Genomic DNA, 22116 nt, shown 5'->3' with positions numbered 1-22116 from the left:
CCCCCCCCCCCCCCCCCCCCCTTTTCTGGCGTGATTTATAAAGGCCTAAACCTACTGTACCTGAAGGGAAACAGCTTTAATGGAACTTGAGCAAGCGACCACAGGCCTGCGTGTCGAGCGCACTGCCAGTGCCATATAGTTCCAGACCTGTAGCCTATGTGCAATAAAAAGTCCAGAGGGCATGTTCACAAACAGTCTACAAATGCAGTCACTGTCACTGACAAGTTTGGCTTTGATGCTGAGTATTGCTGACAAGGGCTTTGGCAACTTTTTTTCCTCTCATCATCTGTTTGTAAATTCTCAGAATAAATTACACATGTCCAATCTCCAGGTACTTCATTATAGTCAACAATGTAATCTAATAACATTTGACACGTTTGGATTTAACTTCATAGGCCAACCAATTGCAACTTTGCCTCATATTCGGTTGACAGTGATTCTCAGTTAGGCCTATGTGACCGTAGAAAAAACGTGTTTTAGACGTGAAAGGAACCGTTATCTATTCAACAACCATTTCCCCTCTGCGTATTGATCGCATTTAATGCCTTTACTGTGTGTGCATTCATCGTGCTCATGTGAAATCCACCGCGGTGCAGAGCGCAATGAAGCCGCATAACCCCACGGGTTAGTTCCCAGGGGACGGAGTTGTCTGTCATTAATAACGGCAATCCAATTACTCGGACCCGGTTTGAGCTATTATGATGCTTCCTTTTGCACAGTTATAAACGAAATAGGTCGTTTTTCTCATGATACAGCGCCAAGTATTTTATATCTCTCTAGTCTGTTTAAATTATATTCCATTATATTATATTCCTTAGGTTTAGGATGGATTTGGGGTCAGGTGATCCTAGATCTGTGGTTATAGGCCTGGGCAATAGATTTAGCTAAATGCCTAAATATATTTTTTGCTGTCAGTATTGGGTATGGCATATTGTCCAGTCTCTGTCCCAATGATTCCAGGGATAGATTATATTATAAAATGTTCTATCCCAATTATACTGTATCATTTGTGTGCTTCTACTTTGAAGAAAGCAACAAACAGACTTCATACTCGAATTTACCCTCTTAGAAAAAAAAGGTTTTGGATAAAACCTTAAAAAGGGTTATATTGTTTGTTTCATATATGGCACCCTTAAAGGTTCTATTTAAAATCATTTTGTTGGGTTCTCTAATCAGAACCCCATGGGTTCTTCTTCACTGAACCAACATTGGTTCATATAGAACCTTTGGGTTCCATTTAAGGTTCTATATGGAACCAATTTATGTTCTATATTGAACATTAAGAGGTTTCATATATGAAGCAAGCATAGAACCCTTTTTGGTTCTATCCAGAACCTGTTTTTCTAAGAGTGTAGGGTAAATTCTAGTATGAAGTCTTCTGTTTGTTGCTTTCCTCTAAGTAGAAGTACACAAATTATATAGTATAATTGGGATAGAACATTTTATAATATTATCTATCCCTGGAATCATAGACTGGACAAAATGCCATACCCAACACTGAAACTAAAACATATATTTAGGCATATAGCATAATCTATTGCCCAGGAAGAAAAAAACAAATATGCACAGTAACCTATTTACCTTCAATCTCTCCCTCGCTCGCTCGCTGGCGGTCTCTTTCGCTCTCTCTCTTTCTTGCTCTCTCTCCCTTTGTTTTCGTTGGTGGAGCTAAGCGTGCTGGAGGTTTATGGTAATTGCGGTTCCCCGATTGGCCTTCTGGGTAGAGTCTGCGACTGGAAGCAAGGCGCAGGCACTCATTCCCCGCTTCACGTCTAGAGGCGGCAGTTGTAAATGCTCGGAACGGCGCCATACGGAAGAAAACGGAACAGTGAAACTAGGACGAAATAAAAACTAATGCGGAACAGTGAAACTAGGACGAAATAAAAGCTAATGGGAACATTGACCGAAACATCCTAGCGTCAAACTGAAGATAATGGGCACTGTTAGCATTCTTTATTTGTTGAAAACGGAAATTCTCGCCATATATTTGAGGTGGCGTGTGTGCCGTATGACGAGCTCAACATGGCGCTGCAATGCATAACCAGACGGAATTAGTTCATTGTTTGTTGAGACCTACGACCGTTGTTGCCACCTGTGCACCTTGAAACATTCATGGCAACGATTCACTTGGTGTCTTTTTACTAATGGATATATTTACTGGGGGCAGAAACGTAGTCTATCACTGCGACTCCGTGGATGTGGTCGTTCATTGTCGCCTACTCGTCTCTCCCGGAATTTTACCAACTGGAAATGTATAAAGACTGTGGATGTTTTCGTAGCCTTCTCTTACCTACATGTCATTTAACATGGGAAGCATAGTCACCCCTGTTTGCTGTAAAATTAGATTACAAAAGTGATATTTCCCCCGACGCACGAACTCTCGTTGGGTCGTTTTGACTGACTCGTGGAGCCTAGAGAACACGGCCAAAAAGTTCCAACTGGACATTTTACGTTTTGGCCAAGGACAATCGAATTTAGTTAAATTATTCTGGAATTTCTATCAGGTAGGCTAAGTTAATTTTTGTGGACGTTTGTGGCTTTGTTTTCCTTTCCATGTTTCGTTTGGTTTGTTTTTCTGTCTTGCTCCAGTCTGAAGACTCGATCTTGTTCGGCGTCGCTCTGACGATGTGGAGACCTGGCCATCTGATAAGGGCTTCTACAAAGAACTGCGTATTTAAGTGGAATATTTAGTTGCTTGCCAATGTTTTAGTGGACTGAGAGATATGTGTTAACCTAGTTCATTTTTCACATAGGCTTTGTATAAACCTAGTCTAGCCTACAACCGTTTCTATAGAAAGATTGTAGCGTATTGGTGGTGTGATATTGGAGGGTTTGGTAACGGAAATTGATTCATTAGTGTTGATTAGGCCTAAATGTTTTATCGTTTATCCGAACTGTTTTAGTAGGTAATAATGTGAAAGATCCGACGTTGTCACGGGACTTTCCAGCGAACCTTTTTCTCAGCCAGTCAGCAACATTTAAAGGATAATGTAAAATAACAAAAATAGCGTGTAGCGCGTGTGATTTCGATGTAGGCTTATCTAATTGTCTAATTATGTTTCCAATGCATGGCCTGCCATAAACAAATTAGTTGCGTGTCCGTGGGAATCGGCCTATAGGCGTTTTTCTATATAATCTATTTATTTATTTTGTCTTAATTTAGTGCCTCGCCCATTTGACACCATCCCATATACCTTGTGGAACGACTTTGCAGATAAATGCTCGTGGAGGTCATCTGTGTAATTTCCCTGCGCATTTCAGCGAGTGGATGATGTGTGGTGGGGCTGTATGGTTTTCCATTTATGAACGACTTCATGGACAGAATGCGGCAATCATTCTTTTCATTAATTGTTATAACGGCACGGTGATCGAGCGCATTGAGACGCGTGTAGGTGTCCTGAAGGATAATTTAAGCCTACGTAAACGTGTCTGAGGCTTCTGTCCCACTTTGGATAATGCAAGGTCTGTTTTCTTGTACGCCAACTGCTCTTGTCATGATGGCAACTTGACGTGTCCTGGCGCCTTAACTTAAACGAGTCCAAACTAAAGTCCTCCCCTCGCCCCGGGGACGGGAAATGAATCCGGTCACAGGCTGCGCTACGGAATTCGTCTCGTTGCACATACGAGACACAGGCAAGCGCAGCCGCAACAACGGAGTGCGGTGTTTTTGGACTCATATAAACGCCCCAAATGGTGTTTTTGAACTTCTACTCCAAGAACAGAGCTAACACAGTGGAGAAGCAACTTACTGCGCTGTAGGCTCATAGGAAAATAATTACAGGCCTAGGCTGTTTATTTCACAAAAGTTATCTGGCATTTGTTGTCAGTGTCCTACTTTGCTAGATAAATTAATTCCGAATACTTGGTTGCCTAACTGAAGGCTGAATGTGGCACAAATACCGAATGGTTAGCGTAGTAGTAGGCCTGTTGTCACGGAGTTATTCAAAATACTTGTCCTTATAGGCTTACTGAAGAACCAACTTTTAACTGATCGCATTTCAAGACATTCCTAGTTTTTTGTTTATTTGAATCAAACCAATTTGATATGGGGGCTGTGAGCGCAATTTACCCGCGTTGTTGTTTGCATTGGGCCTAAATGAAGCCTATCATGCTGCTGACAACTATCTAGGCCTATTTCATATGGCAGTTGAATCTAATGAATGATGTCACAGACGAACAATTAGGCCTACAACTTGGATAAATCTTGAAAGACATCCATTACCGCAGTTACGCAAGTACCTGTAGACTAGTTTTTATGTTCGAATAACAGATTTCAGGAGAAAAGAACGGCTTAAACAGCTTGCCTAACCAATTGGTATTGTCAAAATCATACTATTTTAAATTATTTATCTGAGAAGAGACATCGCTGCTCGCATTCGCCATTTATTTGGTGAAGGCCTACGCCCCCAATTATGTCAACCCGGGTTGTTTATTTTTAGCGCGGCCATCTCTGTCTGCAGGAGCCTTTGTGCATTCAACGCAGCCAGACGAGTCGTGTCCAGAGAGACCGTGGTTTTGAGGATATTTTTTCCTTCATCCACCACCTTGAAATGTGATATGGAAAGGCGTCGGCCAACCGCTGAGAACATTCGGCGTCAGATAAACATGTATTTATGCATTTTATTTTGAACAGTAGAAAGGGTAATCAGGCATAAAAGATAAGCGTGATTGACTCACGGTTGTCAAGCTTTTTCTGCTGCCACAATATTAGCTGGTTGTCATGTAGGCCTAAATTAGGCATTTCTCTTTAAGTAGGCGTATAGGCTACTTCTAACATATGCCGAATTTATTAATAGGATATAGGCCCGCTATTTTCCGAGTTTGACACAATCAGTGGAAATGCTTGTGAAGGAAAATAAACCCACAGCACTGCAGTGAGCTGTAGAGATCGAATGTCTTAGTCGACTCCCGCTGGAGATGTCACAGTTTGATTGAATCTTCTCCTCGCCAAGGCGAGTCTCCCCTGGGACGGCGGTCCCGAAACAGGAGAGCTCTTCTCTCCGCTTCAGAGCGCTTTTGTGCCGCAGCAGGAGCTCTGTGTGCACGGTTCGCTGCGCTCTCTCGTAAAAGGACGCCTCCTGACGCCCACACATTGTTTTCTTTACGCGGTGTTCTCACCAGCAGCCAGAATGCACCTAAGTAGAAAGGATAACAGCCCGACGTACCTTTCACTAGGGGCACATATTTTATTTAAATAGGAATTGGGGCAGCCAAGTTTTAGGTCAAGTGAGGGACACCCACGAGGTGTTGGCTGGCTGTTTCTGCTCGCCACCCATTGGTTTTAGAATTTGTCACGCCGTACTTTGAATGACACGTCTATGATTCTGTAATATAGGCTGTGCAATTAGAAGGCATGTCGTACAGGTCTCATGCTCTCTGTTGGGTGCTCGTCCTATCCTAGCCCTATAGCCTACAAATATCCTAGGCCGTTGGATAAAGTTTAGCCTACATGTTGACGCTTACGTTATTGATTAATTCATGAGCCGAATCCACATTGTAAAACCACCACCATGCATGCAGCCAGGGGTGTTGCCGTGTTTCCTAATTCCTGACACTGTCATTGCCGAAACGTGTATGTGTAGGCTGATCCCCTGATGCAATAAAAACTGTAAAAAGTACAACCCTTTGAACTACTTTTTGGATAGGCTTAGGGCCCTATTATTTTGGATTGGTTTTATGCACCAACAAACAAAGCCGTCAACCTCCAGAAGGTGAGAGGGAGAGCCCAATGGTTTGGTTTCACATTGAATTGCCTACTGGAAACAAAATAACACAACCATTAAATGATTGCACATAAGTGGAATTGTTTTTGTGGCCTGCAAGGTTTTATCTGTTCGAATAATGGCGCACCAAACGCCTCCATGGTTGTAATCTGAAGTCTGGACACCCCTGTTTCCCTGAAAAGTATTAATCAATCGGAATACAACTAATCCATTTTATTTAGTAATTTTAATTAATTACATGATAATGACTATTGTATTTGGCCCTTTTCAAAGCCGACATTATGTTGCCGTAATGCAGTATGCCTAGACAATCATACAAATGTGTGCATTGGCCACTGTCACAAAAATTAATTTTATATTGAAATGTAAATTAATGTAGACAGAGGGACAAATGACACCAGGTGACAGATTAATGACGAATTGCTTGTCTCACATTGCGGTGAGTGGCACAATTCCCTTGGCTGCAAACCTCCTCGGAAAGGACATTGCGCGAGAGACCTCTGTTCTGCGTGACGAAGGGGGGAAGTTGTTTCGTAACAGGCTTATCAAATATCTCTGATTAAGGAGCACAGGCAGGCTGCTGCTGGGGCGAATCGCACAAAACAAAACCAGACTACAGGCTGCTTTGTCTGGGGCGCTGTTAGGGCATCCAAGCGTCATGAGAGTTGGAGCCAAAATAGAGGGTGGGGGGGACTCCAAATGTGAAAGATTCATGGAAGCAAGGCCAAAACAACAAATGGCTCAGCTGGCACTTTGCATTTTAACTGGATCAAATAAAAAAACGAGTTCATTTCTGGCCACTTGTGTCACACCAATAACAGGGCCGCATAATTTTATTTAAAAAAATAGACACCAGTCAGACAGCTCCAGAGGTATGGTTAGATATGCTATATATATATATATATATATATATATATATATATATATATATATATATATATATATATATATATATATATATATAAAATTCTCAATTTTCCAGACAAGGGGGCTAATCCCCTTCCGGACCAACCCCACAGCCATCCTCATGTACTTTGTGCCCCTCTGATTTTTGAGGTGCATGACACCCCTGGTCTGATTAATAGCCTATGGAAAGCAGTTCTGTGTATCCGAACAAGAAAAAATTAAACCCTATTTTCGCTCTAGAAATAAGCAATAAGTCGCCTTCTGCCTATTCAACGGCACATGCTTTAGGATTGATAGAGAGTGGGGTTCGTTTATCCTGGGGGAGGGTACGAAATGGGTTAATCTCTCCGCTCCCCTCCCTCCATCTCCTCCTCCTCCTCCCTGTCGGCTGACTGAAAGCTAGGGTCATGGAGGGTGTGGAGAATGAATGTGGAGAACGTGACTGAACTGTTGTTCCACCCTCTGTGCTATAGACTCATCCTTGAGCAGAGCTGGAGGGGTTTGAATGGCTGGAGAGAATGTGATGTCTATAGGGACTAGGTGATGGGTTTGGTTGTAGGAGTGACGCGAGCCCATTTGGAACTGTCCAGGCACGGTCCTATGTTGTGTGTGATCTGGGGTCCAGAGTGTAAAAATGTGATGACTGTGCTGCTGTTTATAGGACTGTTATTACACTTCATTAGAATAATGCATTTTGTTCAAAAGACAAAGGTGTTTGTCTTCTATGTACCTCTGTAGCTCAGTTGGTAGAGCATGGCGCTTGCAACGCCAGGATAGTGGGTTCGATTCCCGGGACCACCCATATGTAAAATGTATGCACGCATGACTAAGTTGCTTTGGATAAAAGCGTATACTAAATGGCGTTCATATATATATATATATATATATATATATATATATATATATATATATATATATATATGTATATGTATATGTATATGTATATGTATATGTATGTGAGGGAAAAAAGGATTTGATCCCCTGCTGATTTTTGTACATTTGCCCACTGACAAAGAAATTATCAGTCTATAATTTTAATGGTAGGTGTATTTGAACAGTGAGAGACAGAATAACAACAACAAAAATCCAGAAAAACGCATGTCAAAAATATAATAAATTGATTTGCATTTTAATGAGGGAAATAAGTATTTGACCCCCTCTCAATCAGAAAGATTTCTGGCTCCCAGGTGTCTTTTATAAAGGTAACGAGCTGAGATTAGGAGCACACTCTTAAAGGGAGTGCTCCTAATCTCAGTTTGTTACCTGTATAAAAGACACCTGTCCACAGAAGCAATCAATCAATCAGATTCCAAACTCTCCACCATGGCCAAGACCAAAGAGCTCTCCAAGGATGTCAGGGACAAGATTGTAGACCTACACAAGGCTGGAATGGGCTACAAGACCATCGCCAAGCAGCTTGGTGAGAAGGTGACAACAGTTGGTGCGATTATTCGCAAATGGAAGAAACACAAAATAACTGTCAATCTCCCTTGGCCTGGGGCTCCATGCGAGATCTCACCTCGTGGAGTTGCAATGATCATGAGAACGGTGAGGAAACAGCCCAGAACTACACGGGAGGATCTTGTCAATGATCTCAAGGCAGCTGGGACCATAGTCACCAAGAAAACAATTGGTAACACACTACGCCGTGAAGGACTGAAATCCTGCAGCGCCCGCAAGGTCCCCTTGCTCAATAAAGCACATACAGGCCCGTCTGAAGTTTGCCAATGAACATCTGAATGATTCAGAGGAGAACTGGGTGAAAGTGTTGTGGTCAGATGAGACCAAAATTTAGCTCTTTGGCATCAACTCAACTCGCCGTGTTTGGAGGAGGAGGAATGCTGCCTATGACCCCAAGAACACCATCCCCACCGTCAAACATGGAGTTGGAAACATTATGCTTTGGGGGTGTTTTCCTGCTAAGGGGACAGGACAACTTCACCGCATCAAAGGGACGATGGACAGGGCCATGTACCGTCAAATCTTGGGTGAGAACCTCCTTCCCTCAGCCAGGGCATTGAAAATGGGTCGTGGATGGGTATTCCAGCATGACAATGACCTAAAACACACGGCAAAGGCAACAAAGGAGTGGCTCAAGAAGAAGCACATTAAGGTCCTGGAGTGGCCTAGCCAGTCTCCAGACCTTAATCCCATAGAAAATCTGTGGAGGGAGCTGAAGGTTCGAGTTGCCAAACGTCAGCCTCAAAACCTTAATGACTTGGAGAAGATCTGCAAAGAGGAGTGGGACAAAATCCCTCCTGAGATGTGTGCAAACCTGGTGGCCAACTACAAGAAACGTCTGACCTCTGTGATTGCCAACAAGGGTTTTGCCACCAAGTACTAAGTCATGTTTTGCAGAGGAGTCAAATACTTATTTCCCTCATTAAAATTTGTGACATGTGTTTTTCTGGATTTTGTTGTTGTTATTCTGTCTCTCACTGTTCAAATAAACCTACCATTAAAATTATAGACTGATCATTTCTTTGTCAGTGGGCAAACGTACAAAATCAGCAGGGGATCAAATACTTTTCCCCTCACTGTATATATAGATATTGCTACTGCAATATCTAGATTGTGCACATACTTCCATCCTTTCCATTGTTTTTTGTCACCTGAAGTGATGAAATGTAGCTTTTTAACGAGACTTTCATTCCACCAGAATATGCCCCCAATCCACAGGTGGGAATTTGCATACATCTAAAATGTTGAAGTCCCCTCGACACATTGTTTTTGCCCCATTTCTTTGTTCAGGTTGCTTGGCAATGATAATGTTGCTTCATAGCTACAATGTTGCTATGCAAATTACGAAAGCAGCCAGCAGGCGGTAGGAAGGGAGCGTGGAGGGATTGTGAGGTGGGGACAGTTTGATGGATGAAAACTCTCCCCCTCCCCCCTCCTTCAATGGCAGTGACTGGAGCCATGTCTGAAGATAAGGGCAGGCCTGCATTATTGAAATCCCACGTCCGTAAACCCATCAATAGCGGGTGACTGTGTGTGTGTGTGTGGCATGCGTCTGGTGCGTGTTTGTTTATGTAGTTGCCTGCCAAAGGCCCCCTCTCCTTTTATGTCGCAGCCAAACTGTGTGGCTGGAAAGCCCTGGTGAGGAGAGGCAGCAAGCTGTGTGGCTGGAAAGCCCTGGTGAGGAGAGGCAGCAAGCTGTGTGGCTGGAAAGCCCTGGTGAGGAGAGGCAGCAAGCTGTGTGGCTGGAAAGCCCAGGTGAGGCAGCGAGGTGATTTGCATCTTTGTCAGAGCGCAGCGAGTGCTGAAACGTTTCCCTGTGACAGATGACAGCCATTGGGGCCGTTGGATTATGAGTTATGTTCTGCCTAGGAGAGGAGCTGAGAGGAGGAATTTGTTATCGTCGCTCTGGCTCCGTGATAACCACACGTAGTAGGTCCCACACCGAATTGTCAAATTGCTATACCATAGATGCATTACATTTGCCAAGATTTGATTAGTCCAAGAAATTCTCCCTGTGACTATGAAACCCTGATCTGTTCAACGGACGTGCTACCTTGTCCCGGACATTCAATATTTAAATAATAAATCATTCGATTTTTCCATTGTGTTAATGATGGCGGATTGATTGATTTTCAAGTTTTTAGTAAACGTTTTTCCAAGATGAGTGATAAGAGAATCCTCCAAGCCATCGGGTATCTCACTACACCCCCATATTCCATGTCTTGAAATATGCAGACAGACAGATTAAAAGTACGTTCACATTGTAATACTCCTGACAGCCAACTTTCTAGCTCCGCCCACAACTTCCAGACTTTATAGCATTCCCAGAAAGCATGGATTATTGAGTCATTATTAGTTTTACACTTAAGACGACTCTGCCATTGTGCTGTAGAATTTGTGAATTTTTTCGCTTGTATAATAAATTCTATACATTAGTTTATACTGGATTAAGCGTACATTTTCGTTTACCAAATTCCATAGTTATGCTCCAACTTTCCCTCCATCTTGTGCCAACATAAATTATTTGTAAGTCATGGTTCCAATAGTTGTATATTTTTTTCTAAGAGGAACCCTGACCTGTTCACCGGACGTGCTACCTTGTCACCTGCTGTTTTGACTCACTCTCGCGCTTTTTGTCGCGCTCTCTCTCTCTCTCGCGCGCGCTCTCTAGGTTCCTGCCTTTCTAGGCAGTTTTTCCTAGCCACTGCTCTTCTGCATTGCTTGCTCTTTGGGGTTTTAGGCTGGGTTTCTGTATAAGCACTTTGTGACATCTGCTGATGTAAAAAGGGCTTTATAAATGTGATTGATTGATGGTAACACATATTTGTTCTGTCTCTGTCTTGACAGGATTGTACCAGTGAGGGATGGTGGGAGGCAGACTACCCATGTGGAACTAACCATCCAGGAACCACCACATCACACAAAGCATGGTAAGCTACTGTATATAAAGCCCTCTCTCTAATGTACTGAATGGCAGACCTGGAAGAGCCCTCCACAAGGGCTTTGGTTTTCATTTGGATGTAGGATTACTGTGTTGTTGCTACTCCTCCACAGGGCTAGCTGGTATCATTTCTAAATGGGTCCTGCAGTTGATCCAATATGAGATGAATCAAACAGCCGCCCCCGTATCGTACCGTAGGCAGGCAGGAAACTCAATTAATCCACTTCCTGGCATCCGTACTCTGCTCTGTCATGGACTCGCTCTGTGGCAGGCAGACCTGGGTCCAAATAGTGTTTGGCTATCTCTCAAATACTTTGAATATTTGATTGAGCCTGCCTTGGAGTGCGAGTGAAATGGGCACTTTTGGGACAATTGCATTGGTGCCATTGCGCCAGGAAGGCTCAATCAAGTGCAGCTGAAGTATTTGAATAAAAACAAATACTGTTTGAACCCAGGTATGGTTTGGTCCGTGGGAGTAGAACAGAGGGTTGGTCTACTTTAGCGGTACATCAGCCATCCAGGTAGACACATTATTCCCCCTGCTAGTGATGATGGCTCAGACTGATACATGCCGTTTGCCTGACTGCCTCAAAGGCTTCTCTTCCCCTGTTAGAAATCAGCAGCAGCTAACGCTTCCCTCTTACAAGAGCCAGATAGAGCAAGGCTACGTCCCAAATGGCACCCTATTCCCTATATAGTGCACTACGTTTGACCAGAGTAGTGCACTATATAGGGAATAAAGGTGCAATTTGCAAAGCAAGGCTCCATATTCTGCTGCTTGTGTGGCGCTCTCCAATGACCTTGACTTTCCCTGTTTGTAGATTGGGTCCTGAGACATGTTCTCAAGTGTTGTGGTTACAGTATGGGACTCTCTGTTAAATGACTCCTCCCGCGCTTGATTAATGGAGATGTATTACTAATGTGCTCCTAATGGAAATTCTACAACATATACCCACGTCTCTGGCTAGTGGTCTCTTGCTTTGTGTTAAAACTGTTTATGAGGGTCTTACTACAGCTTTAAAAGTTGATCGTGGATCTGTTTTTATTGAGGGGAAATTCTACTTATTTTATTTCCAAAAGTGAGTTAATTCACTTTAATATTCTCTAATGTAAAATCACAAGAGCTTCTCTAATAGGATTCCACAGTATACTGAGAAACTATAAATGTGTGTGGGTGAATGAGAATGTCATCCCTTCAGTGCTATAACGCTCTGAGTCTCACCCCTCTCTTTGGCCTTATGTGTTGTCTTGTTGCAGGTGGATGCGAGTGCTGCCTGCAGAATGAACCCGCTAGCTGCCCTGGGCATGGACCGTAGCAGCCTGATGAGGGAGAGCCTCCGCGTCCACGGAGGGATGGTCTACCCGGGCATCCGCACCCTGTCCGCCTCCGAAAAAGCCAGGGAGGGGGTTTCCTCCTTGCCCCTGGGCTACGACCTTGTCTACAAACCCGAAGGGTTGACCTTGGACGGTAGGAAGCCTGGTAACGGTTATGTGGGTCTGTATAAGAGCCCTCCCCCCGGGTTGCAGAGGCCTGGCGGAGGAGGGGAGGGCCTGGGGATGGAGCGCCGTGTGGGGCCTGGAGATAAGCCCTCTGAGCTGGGCCTCAACGGCAGCAACGGCTTTCTGCGGCTGCCCTGGGCGGTAAACCCGTACGCTGACCCTGGCCTGTACCCCTTCCTGGACTCCTCCAAATACGCAGCCCTCAACATGTACAAGGCCTCGTTCCTGTCCCAGCCCTCACCCTACTTGCCCCAGCACCTGGCCTACCAGTCCCTGTGTGGCGGGGCGGGGGGTAGCGCCGCTGGGGCTGAGCGCCTCTTCTACATGCCCCCGTACCCCCCGGCCCCCATCTCCTCCCCCCTGGCCCCTCCTATGAGGATCCCCATGGCCACAGTGGCCCCCACCACCCTCTCCCCGATGCAGGGCCTGGGGCCCCGGATCCACCACGAGGCCTCCCCCTACGGGTCCCAGCTTCACCAGCAGCACCAGGCACACCAGCAGTCCCAACCCCATCACCAGTCACGTAGTGACAGGCAGCCCCAGTCCCAACCCCATCACCAGTCCCATAGTGACAGGCAGCCCCAGTCCCAACCCCATCACCAGTCACATAGTGACAGGCAGCCCCAGTCCCAACCCCATCACCAGTCACATAGTGACAGGCAGCCCCAGTCCCAACCCCATCACCAGTCACACAGTGACAGGCAGCCCCAGTCCCAACCCCATCACCAGTCCCATAGTGACAGGCAGCCCCAGTCCCAACCCCATCACCAGTCCCATAGTGACAGGCAGCCCCAACCCCAACCCCATCACCAGTCACACAGTAGTGACAGGCAGTGCCAGTCCCAACCCCAGTCCCATAATGACAGGCAGCACAGCAACAGCAGCAGTAGTAAGCCCAGCCGGACTTCCTCTAGTAAGAGCTCTGGCAGCAGCAGCATTCACAACAGTAGCAGTATTACCAGTAGTATTAGTGCTGGGATTGGTATTAGCAGCAGCCTACCAGTGGACTCCAAACCAGCACTTATAATGCAGTCCCCCCGCACAGCCCCCCGCCCTCCCCAGACCTCGGTCCCTCCCCCTTCTCCTCTCATAGACAACAGCACTTTGGACTTCCAGAAGTCACTGTTCAGAAGCCCCCCCTGCTCCACCACCACCTCTTCTTCCTCCCCGTCGGTGTCCCATCCTTTCTACATGAGCAGCATGGCCTCTGAGCACCGCTCCCCTGTGCGGTCCGGCAGCCACAGCCACAAAGCCAAACTCAAAGAGCAGGGTAGCAGCTCAGAGCACAGGAACGTGGAGAGGAACGGGGAAAGGAAGCAGAGCCAGTCCCCTTTGAAGACTTTGTCTTCTGATAGACCAGCGGTATTACAGGCTCCTGCCAAAGACCCTGCGGACAAGCCTCTGGATCTGTCGGCCAAAATCCTGGAGTTGGAAGGCTCCCCCAACGGATTCCCCCCAAAACTAGAGGCCTTGGCTAAGCTGGGATACTCACCCGCGGCTCGATACGGCTTACCCCCCAGCCGGGAGCTCCTCAAAGAGACCCTCTCCCCGTCAGAGGCTTCCTCCAAAACCCCAGAGAGGCCTGAGATCATTAGCACTTTACACTCCTCCTGGGTGGTGCCCAGCCCGACCCTGGTCCACGACAGCTCCAGCTCAGACGCCAACCACAACAAAGACCCCTCTGTCATCAAAAACAAAAACCTGGATAACTTTTCTTCACCACAGCAGCGAAGCTCCTCCTGTCCCAGGATAGGTGAGGTCGATGGGGCTGTCGTCCCGAGCCCTGCCCCATCTGTGGTGGCTCCTTCTGGGAGCCGACCGTCCTCTGCCTCCCCCTCTCCCAAGGTCAACGGTGATTGGCCAAGATCCTCCCCCAACTACTCTGAGAAAGCCCCTTCTTCCAACAGAGTGGGCAGCCATCCCTCTTCTGGGAAGCCATTGAAACCCCTCAAGAAACCAGAGGCTCAGGAGATGCCCTTCAAACCCCAGCAGCCGCCCCACTTAGAGAACGGCCATCCGTCCGGCCACCCCCCCAGCCACCTCTACCTCCCCCAGAGCGACGGCTATCTGCCCCCTAGCCTAGCCTACGCTAACAGATACCTGCCCTACTCAGTCCAGGAGAGCATGTCCCTGCCCCACATGCCCATGCCAGGCAAAGGCCCAGTGTACCCCCACCCTGTCCTGCTGGGCAGCAGCAGCCTGTACCCACCCCGCCTGCCCCCCAAGCACGGCCTCCCGTATGGCATCCCCCCCAGCCACGGGGACTACATGACCTACCATGACTCTCAGGAGATGGTCCACCCCCTCATGTCCTCCCCCCACACAGGCCTGGACCTCAAGAACAGCGAGCGGCTGCAGGAGCTCCGGTCCAGGCCCCATGAGAAGGTTTGGCAGCACCACGAGGACTCCGCCTCGGCCTACAAGAGCCAGACCCAGGCCCCAGACACTAAACACACCCGCAGGGGGGACAGAGAGACAGACCGGTCCACAGGCCTGGGCTCAAAGAGCCTCAACCACAAGCCCCTGACGGGAACTAGAGAGGAGATAGTCTGTATCGACTTAATCCAAGACGATGGGGACAGCGACTCTCCCCTGACCAAAGCTGTCTCTCCATGTGCTAAGAGAGGAGACCCCTCCAAACCTGTGGGTAGTGGGAGTATTGGGAGAAACGAGGGGAGAGAGGCAGAGCTCCAGCACATGCTCCGTACCGGCCAGGCTGTTGAACTCAGGCCAGGCCAGGCCCACATGCAGGCAGAGCAGCAGCAACGCAGCCAGCTGTGGCTGGGCTTCCACCCTTCCTCCCTCTGTCCTGAGCCCCCCTCCCTCTCCCCCTGCCCTTTCCCCAGCCATGAGGAGGACAGCCCCAGCCCTGCAGAGAGCAGCCCCCTCTCTGACCTGCCGGAGGAGCAGACCCTTCGCTGCGCAAGGACTTCTGGAGACCGCACCTCTTGGGACCGTAGAGACCACTCTTTAGAGGGCCTTGATAGCAGGGACTGTACTTTTGAGGACCCCACCTCTGTGGACCGTAGTTCTGGGAACCGCAGCTCTTGGGACCGTACATGTGTGGATCATACATGTAGGGACCGCTCTTGCGAGGACCGCACCTCCGGAGACCACTCTCCTAGGGAACGCACCTTGAACGAATCTGGGTTTAGGAATGAAAGGACCATGGACCACTACTCGGACCTGGACAAGGACATGCACACGGACACAGAGTCCCACGAGGGTGAGGAGTACGACGACCAAGGCTACCCCAGGGCCAGGAGGTCCAGCCTGGCCAAGCGCATCGCTAACTCCTCTGGCTACGTTGGTGACCGCATCAAGTGTGTCACCACCGAGCTGTACGCCGACTCCAGCAAGCTGAGCAGAGAGCAGCGGGCACTGCAGGTGAGCTCCCAGAACAAATACACAACTAACCTTTTAAAAGTTTTTAAAAACATCCTCAATAGTCCTTTCCTGGTTCCTAGAGCGAGGCAGTACGTGTTGGCTTTTGTTCCAACCCAAGAATAACACACCTGATTTGAAAATCAAGATTTTGTGATTAGATGATGACTTTAATCTGGTGTGTTAGCAGTTGGGACCACAAGGGAGGAAGACTGAAAGGATAGGGCTTTCTAAGATTTCAGGCAGTAAGGTTTCACTGGGCAGAACTAAAGGAGACAGTGGTCTATAGAGAGCAGTGGAGTTGGAAGTAGGAAGCTCTCTGCTCTGTATAAGCTGCTCTGCCCTGCCATCCCCGACTCCACAAGCTCCAGTATAATTACTGTTGGCCGTTGCCTCCCCTCCCCTCTGTCTCCCTCCCTCCCTTCCTACAATCCTCCCTGCTTCCCTCCCTCCCTCACCCCCGCCCATGCTATGAGCCCGTGGAGCTGCCCTCCACTGCAGTGGTGGTTTAGTTTGCGGGGAGAGCGAGTGAACACAACACGCTGTGTGTGTGTGCCTGCGCTGCTCAGCCGGGCAGAAGCTCAGCTGCTTGTGTGTGTGTGTGTTTGTGTGCCTCTGAGCGTGTGTGTGCCTTGGCGGCCTGTCGGGCTCTTAAAGCCCCGGGCTATTGTTAACCTGCAGGTGAGCCCTGGGGATGGGGGTATAGATGGTGGTGAAGGAGGGGTGGCATAGAGGTAGAGCAGCCAGCCCCCTCCCTTCTCCCAGTCCCCAAAAGGCTCCTCTGTCCTTAAATTATACTCTGTTAATCTCCCCTCCCCCTCTCCCCCGTCCTCCTCCTCCTTGCTCTGTTGGCTGAGCGCTGCGGTACGGAGTCAGCCTGGCTCTCTCAGCTCTGCTCTAGTGGAATCCTGGCCAAGTCCCAGTACTTCTCCGACGGTGGAGATTAGCGCCCGCTAGCAGCCCTCGCTAAACAGACTCAACAAAGCCCTGCGAATAGAGCGGCTCTCGCCCCAACCCCAGCCTTATTCCCAAGCTTCGGTCTCCCAACCTCAGACCTATTCCCCAACCCCAAACCTATTCCCCAACCCCAGCCTTATTCCCAAGCTTCGGTCTCCCAACCTCAGACCTATTCCCCAACCCCAGCCTTATTCCCAAGCTTCGGTCTCCCAACCTCAGACCTATTCCCCAACCCCAGCCTTATTCCCAAGCTTCGGTCTCCCAACCCCAAACCTATTCCACAGCCCCAAACCTATTCCCCATACTCATTACCTCATGTAACCTACACACAATCAGCCAGCAGATATCTGCCTCTGCTGCCTGGTCATTGATTAACCACTGCTTTAATGGTTCCCATATGGGAGTCCAACAGGGAGGTTTCTACTACTCCCACGATTGTGTGCTCCAGTGTTCATGTCTTTCTAGATTGGCATTTGGCTGTCAGAAACCCAGTTGGATTGAATGTGATCTATAGACTATTCACACTGCTGTTTACCTTACTACTCTGTTGACTTGTTTATTAAATCAATTCATATGCATAACTGTGTGATGTTAATAGGAAGGGTTTTAATATCAATGAATGTCACAGTTGTTTGCTATATCACTGAAATGACAGTTGTATGACTGAAATGACTGGCCAAAAATATTGAGCACCCATTTAATTCAATTACTTAGATGGAAGGCTTAACACAAGAGGACAGTAAATTAAGTCAACCTGCTGCTTACTGTGAGGTCAGTTCATTTACACTTCTTATTCCAAAATTTGACAAATGATTCTTTTCATTTTGGTTTTTGCAGTTTCAGGAGCGTAGTAGAAGAATCAGGCTTTTCTGTGGTTGTTTTTGTGTGTTTCTGTTAAAGACAGTCAGGAGTAAGAATCGACAAGGGGCATGGAATACTGTTACCAGACCATAACTGTTGTATTAATGTCAATGTTAGCTGTTGTTGAGGTGACCTCACTGTAAAACATGAACAGCTATATCACAGCCAGAGTCTAAAATGGGTTCCTTTCCTTCCCCCTCACCTTCCTCAATCTGCACTGATCTGATCTCACAACAAGTTGACAGGTGAAGGTTAAGGCTACATAACTAAGAGTTCTCCAGAGGCTGGCGTTCACCCTGTCAGCTCTTGCATCCACATCAGTGCAAATGACGGACAGGAGGCGATAAATAAAGGGAGGAAATAAGGGAAGGAGGAAGGAAGGAAGGAAGTCACTTTGGCCTTTGGGGACGCAGACCCTTTGTAGAGGAGCAGGGAAAGAGGCCTCGGTGCGGAGAGAGAGAGAGAGAGAGAGAAAGAGAGCAGCGCAGGGTCGGTCTCATGACTGTGTGTGTGTGTGTCTGTAGCGTGCTATGCTGCGCTTCTCTGAGCTGGAACTGAAGGAGAAGGAGGGAGGAGGAGGAGGGGGGGCAGCGGTGGACTTGGCAGACAGCCAGCGCCAGCGGGGAGAGGGAGAGGGGGATGGAGTTGGAGGAGAGGACTGGGCGTGCTGCCAATGCCCAGTCAGAACGGGGCCAGGGGCCACAGCCCTCACAGACCAGGCTGAGAAGGACGGTAAGAGGAACCCGGAGCGCTCCGCTCACACCAGACACACACACACACACAACTCTGTTGTTTTTATCGAACTGCTTTGCTTTATCTTGGCCAGGTCGCAGTTGTAAATGAGAACTTGTTCTCAACTGGCTTACCTGGTTAAATAAAGGTGAAATAAAATAAAATTCTATATATGCTCGCCCTTCTATCTGTACTGTATGCCTCTCACTCACTCTCACTCCTGTCTGCTCTTTATCTTACTCATATATACACACACACACTCCTACCTACCTCAAAGAGCTGCTGCGCACTTCCTCCCTGTCTAGGGACAGCCCCAAAGAGCTGTAACACGGTGCAGCAGCTCGTAACCAGCGGATACGGGGCGGTAAACACATCCGCACGCCTGCCCAGCCTACCCCCTCTCTCCCTTCCTCATGAGGGCTGACGGAGGGCTTTTTCTCTCTCTATTGTAACAAAACAGCCTTCACATTTAACCCTTCCCTATCCGTCCCCTACAACAGGACCTGTTATGCATAAAAAGCCACAACATTAGAATACTTCACTGTTGAGTATGTGGGGGAGAGGAATTTGGAGTCTATATTAGGGGAAGATATTTTAACACGCTGTGTGTTAGAGCTATTATGGCATATTGCACGGCATGGGTGAACTAGCTTCCTCTCTGGACGTTTTGGAAACCAGTGGACATTAGGAGAGGGGCAGCGTGTAGCCCTCTTCGCACAGAGCGGCACATGTTTCCATGGTGACCCCCTTTGGTGGCGTGTTGCCATGGTGCAGACACTGTCGTTATGGGTTGCGCGCCGTGCCGAGCGGAGTGGCGTGAGTCATATGATGCTGTTTACCAGATGGAGAGATATTTGGGGCGCTGGCAGGACAGGACCTGGGGGGATGGGTGAGAGTGTATGTTCAAGCCTGTGTGTGTGTGGCTCAGAGCAGGGCGGGGCATTCCTGTCCGGGCCAGTACAAGGGCAGCCCTGTGAGGCAGCACAGCATGTAGCCTGGGTCTGGGATACAGCCAGAGAAAGAGAGCGGGCGATGGAGAGAGCAGACACCCCCACTAGCTGAGGAGGGAGAGAGGGAGAAAGAGAGCGGGCGATGGAGAGAGCAGACACCCCCATCAGCTGAGGAGGGAGGGAGAGAGCCGGCGATGGAGAGAGCAGACACCCCCACCAGCTGCCTTTGATCCAAGCGGCTGCTTTAGAACGCCTGGAGACATTCTCAAGGAGCCTTTTACAGCCCCGGACATGCAGAGGAGGGAGGGAGGGAGGGAGGAAGAGAGAGGGGAGAAAGAGAGAGGGAAAGAGGGCTGGAAAAGCGAGAGAGGACTGAGCGAAATGGAGAGGGAGAGAGAGCTGAAAGCAGCAGTGGGTGGGAATAGGGGGTAGAGCTGGAAGCCAGCCCGAGCTGATGTTTGAAGCTAATTTGAGCCCAGGGAGTCGGAAAGGCCCAGTCGCTTGCCTGCTCGCTCGCTCTCTCTCTGCCTCTCTCTCTGCCTCTCTCTCTCTCTCTCTCTCTGCCCCTCTCTCTCTCTCTCTCTCTCTCTCTCTCTCTCTCTCTCTCTCTCTCTCTCTCTCTCTCTCTCTCTCTCTCTCTCTCTCTCTCTCTCTCTCTCTCTCTCTCTGCCTCTCTCTCTCTCTCTCTGCCTCTCTCTCTCTCTCTCTGCCTCTCTCTCTCTCTGCCCCTCTCTCTCTCTCTCTGCCCCTCTCTCTCTCTGCCTCTCTCTCTCTCTCTGCCCCTCTCTCTCTCTCTCTCTGCCTCTGTGTGGGAAGAGCATGGTGGGCCTCGGCCTAACATAGTGGTGGCTGCTATTTGTGTGGGGGGTATTTTCTACCTCGTCTTGAGCCTGGACCAGCGGTCATCATTTGAAACTGATTTAGTTTGATGAGAGGGCTGTGGTTTCTCCAGTGCTGCTCAGTGAATTTGATTATCCCCCTTCTGTGTGTGCAGGTGTGCAGCCGACGTGCCCCAACAACAGAGTGCCTGTTCTCCAGCGATGCCCACACACCGAGGGCCTCCCACCCAGAGAGAGGGAGCAGGCTTGCCCCACCCTGGAGGAGTGGAAGAGGGGGATGACGATGGAGAAAGACGAGAGGGTGTGTATGCCCCCACGGGAGCAGCCTGCCAGCCTGCCCACGGCCCCAGTGGAAAGGCTGGCCCAGAAGGATGCCAACCCTGGCATCATGCCCACCATGCCAGCCTCCATGCCCACTGCGGTGCCCGGCAGGAAACACACATACGCCCTGGAACCGTGCCTGCCACTCCAGGGCGACAGCCAGGGGAAAGAGGGGGATGGAAATGAGAGAGAAGAGGAGGAGAGGATGGACGTTCCAGCCAAAAGAGCCAGGCTAACAAACTGTAAGGGCCCTCAGCATGGACCTATTTACCACTCCTTTATTCTTCTCTACCTCTTTCCTTTCCAGCTTCCCCATCCCTCGCTCAGTAGCAAGGAGGAGAGAATCCCCCCATCCTGTCTGTCATCACTCTCTCCCCTGCCTGGATTCGTCTGCTTTCATGTGGCGGGGCTCTCTCTCTCTCTCCCTCTGTTGTTCTCTTTTGTGGTGGTGTCTTTCTCAGTCCTTTCATGTAGTGTGATTTGTGTTCAGTTGCCTACACGAAACCAAACACACACACACACAGCTGTGATTCGTCAAGGGGCTTCACAAACACACCAGTTTGGTTTCAACCCAAAATAACCTTCTGAGCATCGCTACTTTATTTAAAACTCACAATGGAAATGCTCCCATTTGTTGTTAATGGGGTTGGAGGTGAGCGCTTTAAAAAGGTTTGAACTTCTATTACATTTAGCTGAGCTCCCAATGCAACAAAATGTATTTAACTCAAGCGCATTTCGTTAGAATTCATTCCCTCTTTTTATGAACATTCTAATGGTGTGCAATAATTTTTCCACCCAAATGTAATTAGAGAGAATTGTTTTCTTGTGTTTTCCATTAATTATTAGATGATTTCTATTTTAAAGTGTTGGTGGTGGATTTGGGGAGGGACAGTGAACAGGAGAGATGGAGAGCGCTTCCAGTCTACCATTACACAGCCTCTCTCCATTGGTTTCAATTAGGTTGTTGCTCTGAGTGAACGTCATAAATCATCTAACCCACACTGACTTGTTTTCCCAAACGTTGATTTAACCATTGGTTGTCCATTTCCATCTCCCCAGGCCCCACTGAGCCTGTCCCAGAGGAAGTCAAAAACCTCAAGGTGTGTATCGAGCTGACCGGCCTCCGACTCAGCAAGCCCCGCCTCGCCCAGGAGCTCAGCCAATGGCAGGCCGCCACCCAGAGGTCGACAGAGGTCAACGGAAGCATCGCCATGACGACGACCCTGCCCAACGGGTGCCCCGAGGTCGGCGCCACAGATAGGAAGGTCAAGGTTGCCTCACAGGAAGACCGGAGCCTGAAACGGAGGTCAGAGGTCAACGGCCACGCCTGGTGCCATGAAACGTTTGGTCACAGCGACAACGAGCGAGGTACGTTAAAACAAAGTTGATAAAAATGGCTTATTTTTGGTCTGCTAGAGCTTGGGCTTTCAAAGGTAGTCATATATTATTCCTAATAATAATTATCCATCCAACCATCCTTTCTGGCAGATGGTGACAACAGTTTTCAATTGAGACACGGAGGCTTTGAGCTGTGTGAATGT

General features: G+C 48.4%; 1 protein-coding gene across 1 annotated transcript in view; it reads left to right on the top strand.

Moving 5' to 3' along the window:
• The first annotated feature begins 1786 nt into the window (after window positions 1-1786).
• bcor (BCL6 corepressor) overlaps window positions 1787-22116 on the top strand; it is a 46752-nt gene continuing 26422 nt past the window's right edge. Inside the window, exons 1-7 of the mRNA XM_084152463.1 lie at window positions 1787-2504; window positions 10938-11020; window positions 12289-15918; window positions 17587-17643; window positions 18258-18465; window positions 20410-20817; window positions 21635-21943. Coding sequence (XP_084008589.1) covers window positions 11018-11020; window positions 12289-15918; window positions 17587-17643; window positions 18258-18465; window positions 20410-20817; window positions 21635-21943 — 4615 coding nt within the window. The 5' untranslated portion in view covers window positions 1787-2504; window positions 10938-11017. The remainder of the gene's footprint in view (window positions 2505-10937; window positions 11021-12288; window positions 15919-17586; window positions 17644-18257; window positions 18466-20409; window positions 20818-21634; window positions 21944-22116) is intronic.

Source organism: Coregonus lavaretus (genome assembly GCF_964263955.1).
Source record: "Coregonus lavaretus genome assembly, chromosome: 35".
NCBI lineage: Eukaryota > Metazoa > Chordata > Actinopteri > Salmoniformes > Salmonidae > Coregonus > Coregonus lavaretus.
The sequence above is the reverse complement of the archived record's forward strand: the minus strand, read 5'-3'. Positions and strand labels throughout refer to the sequence as shown.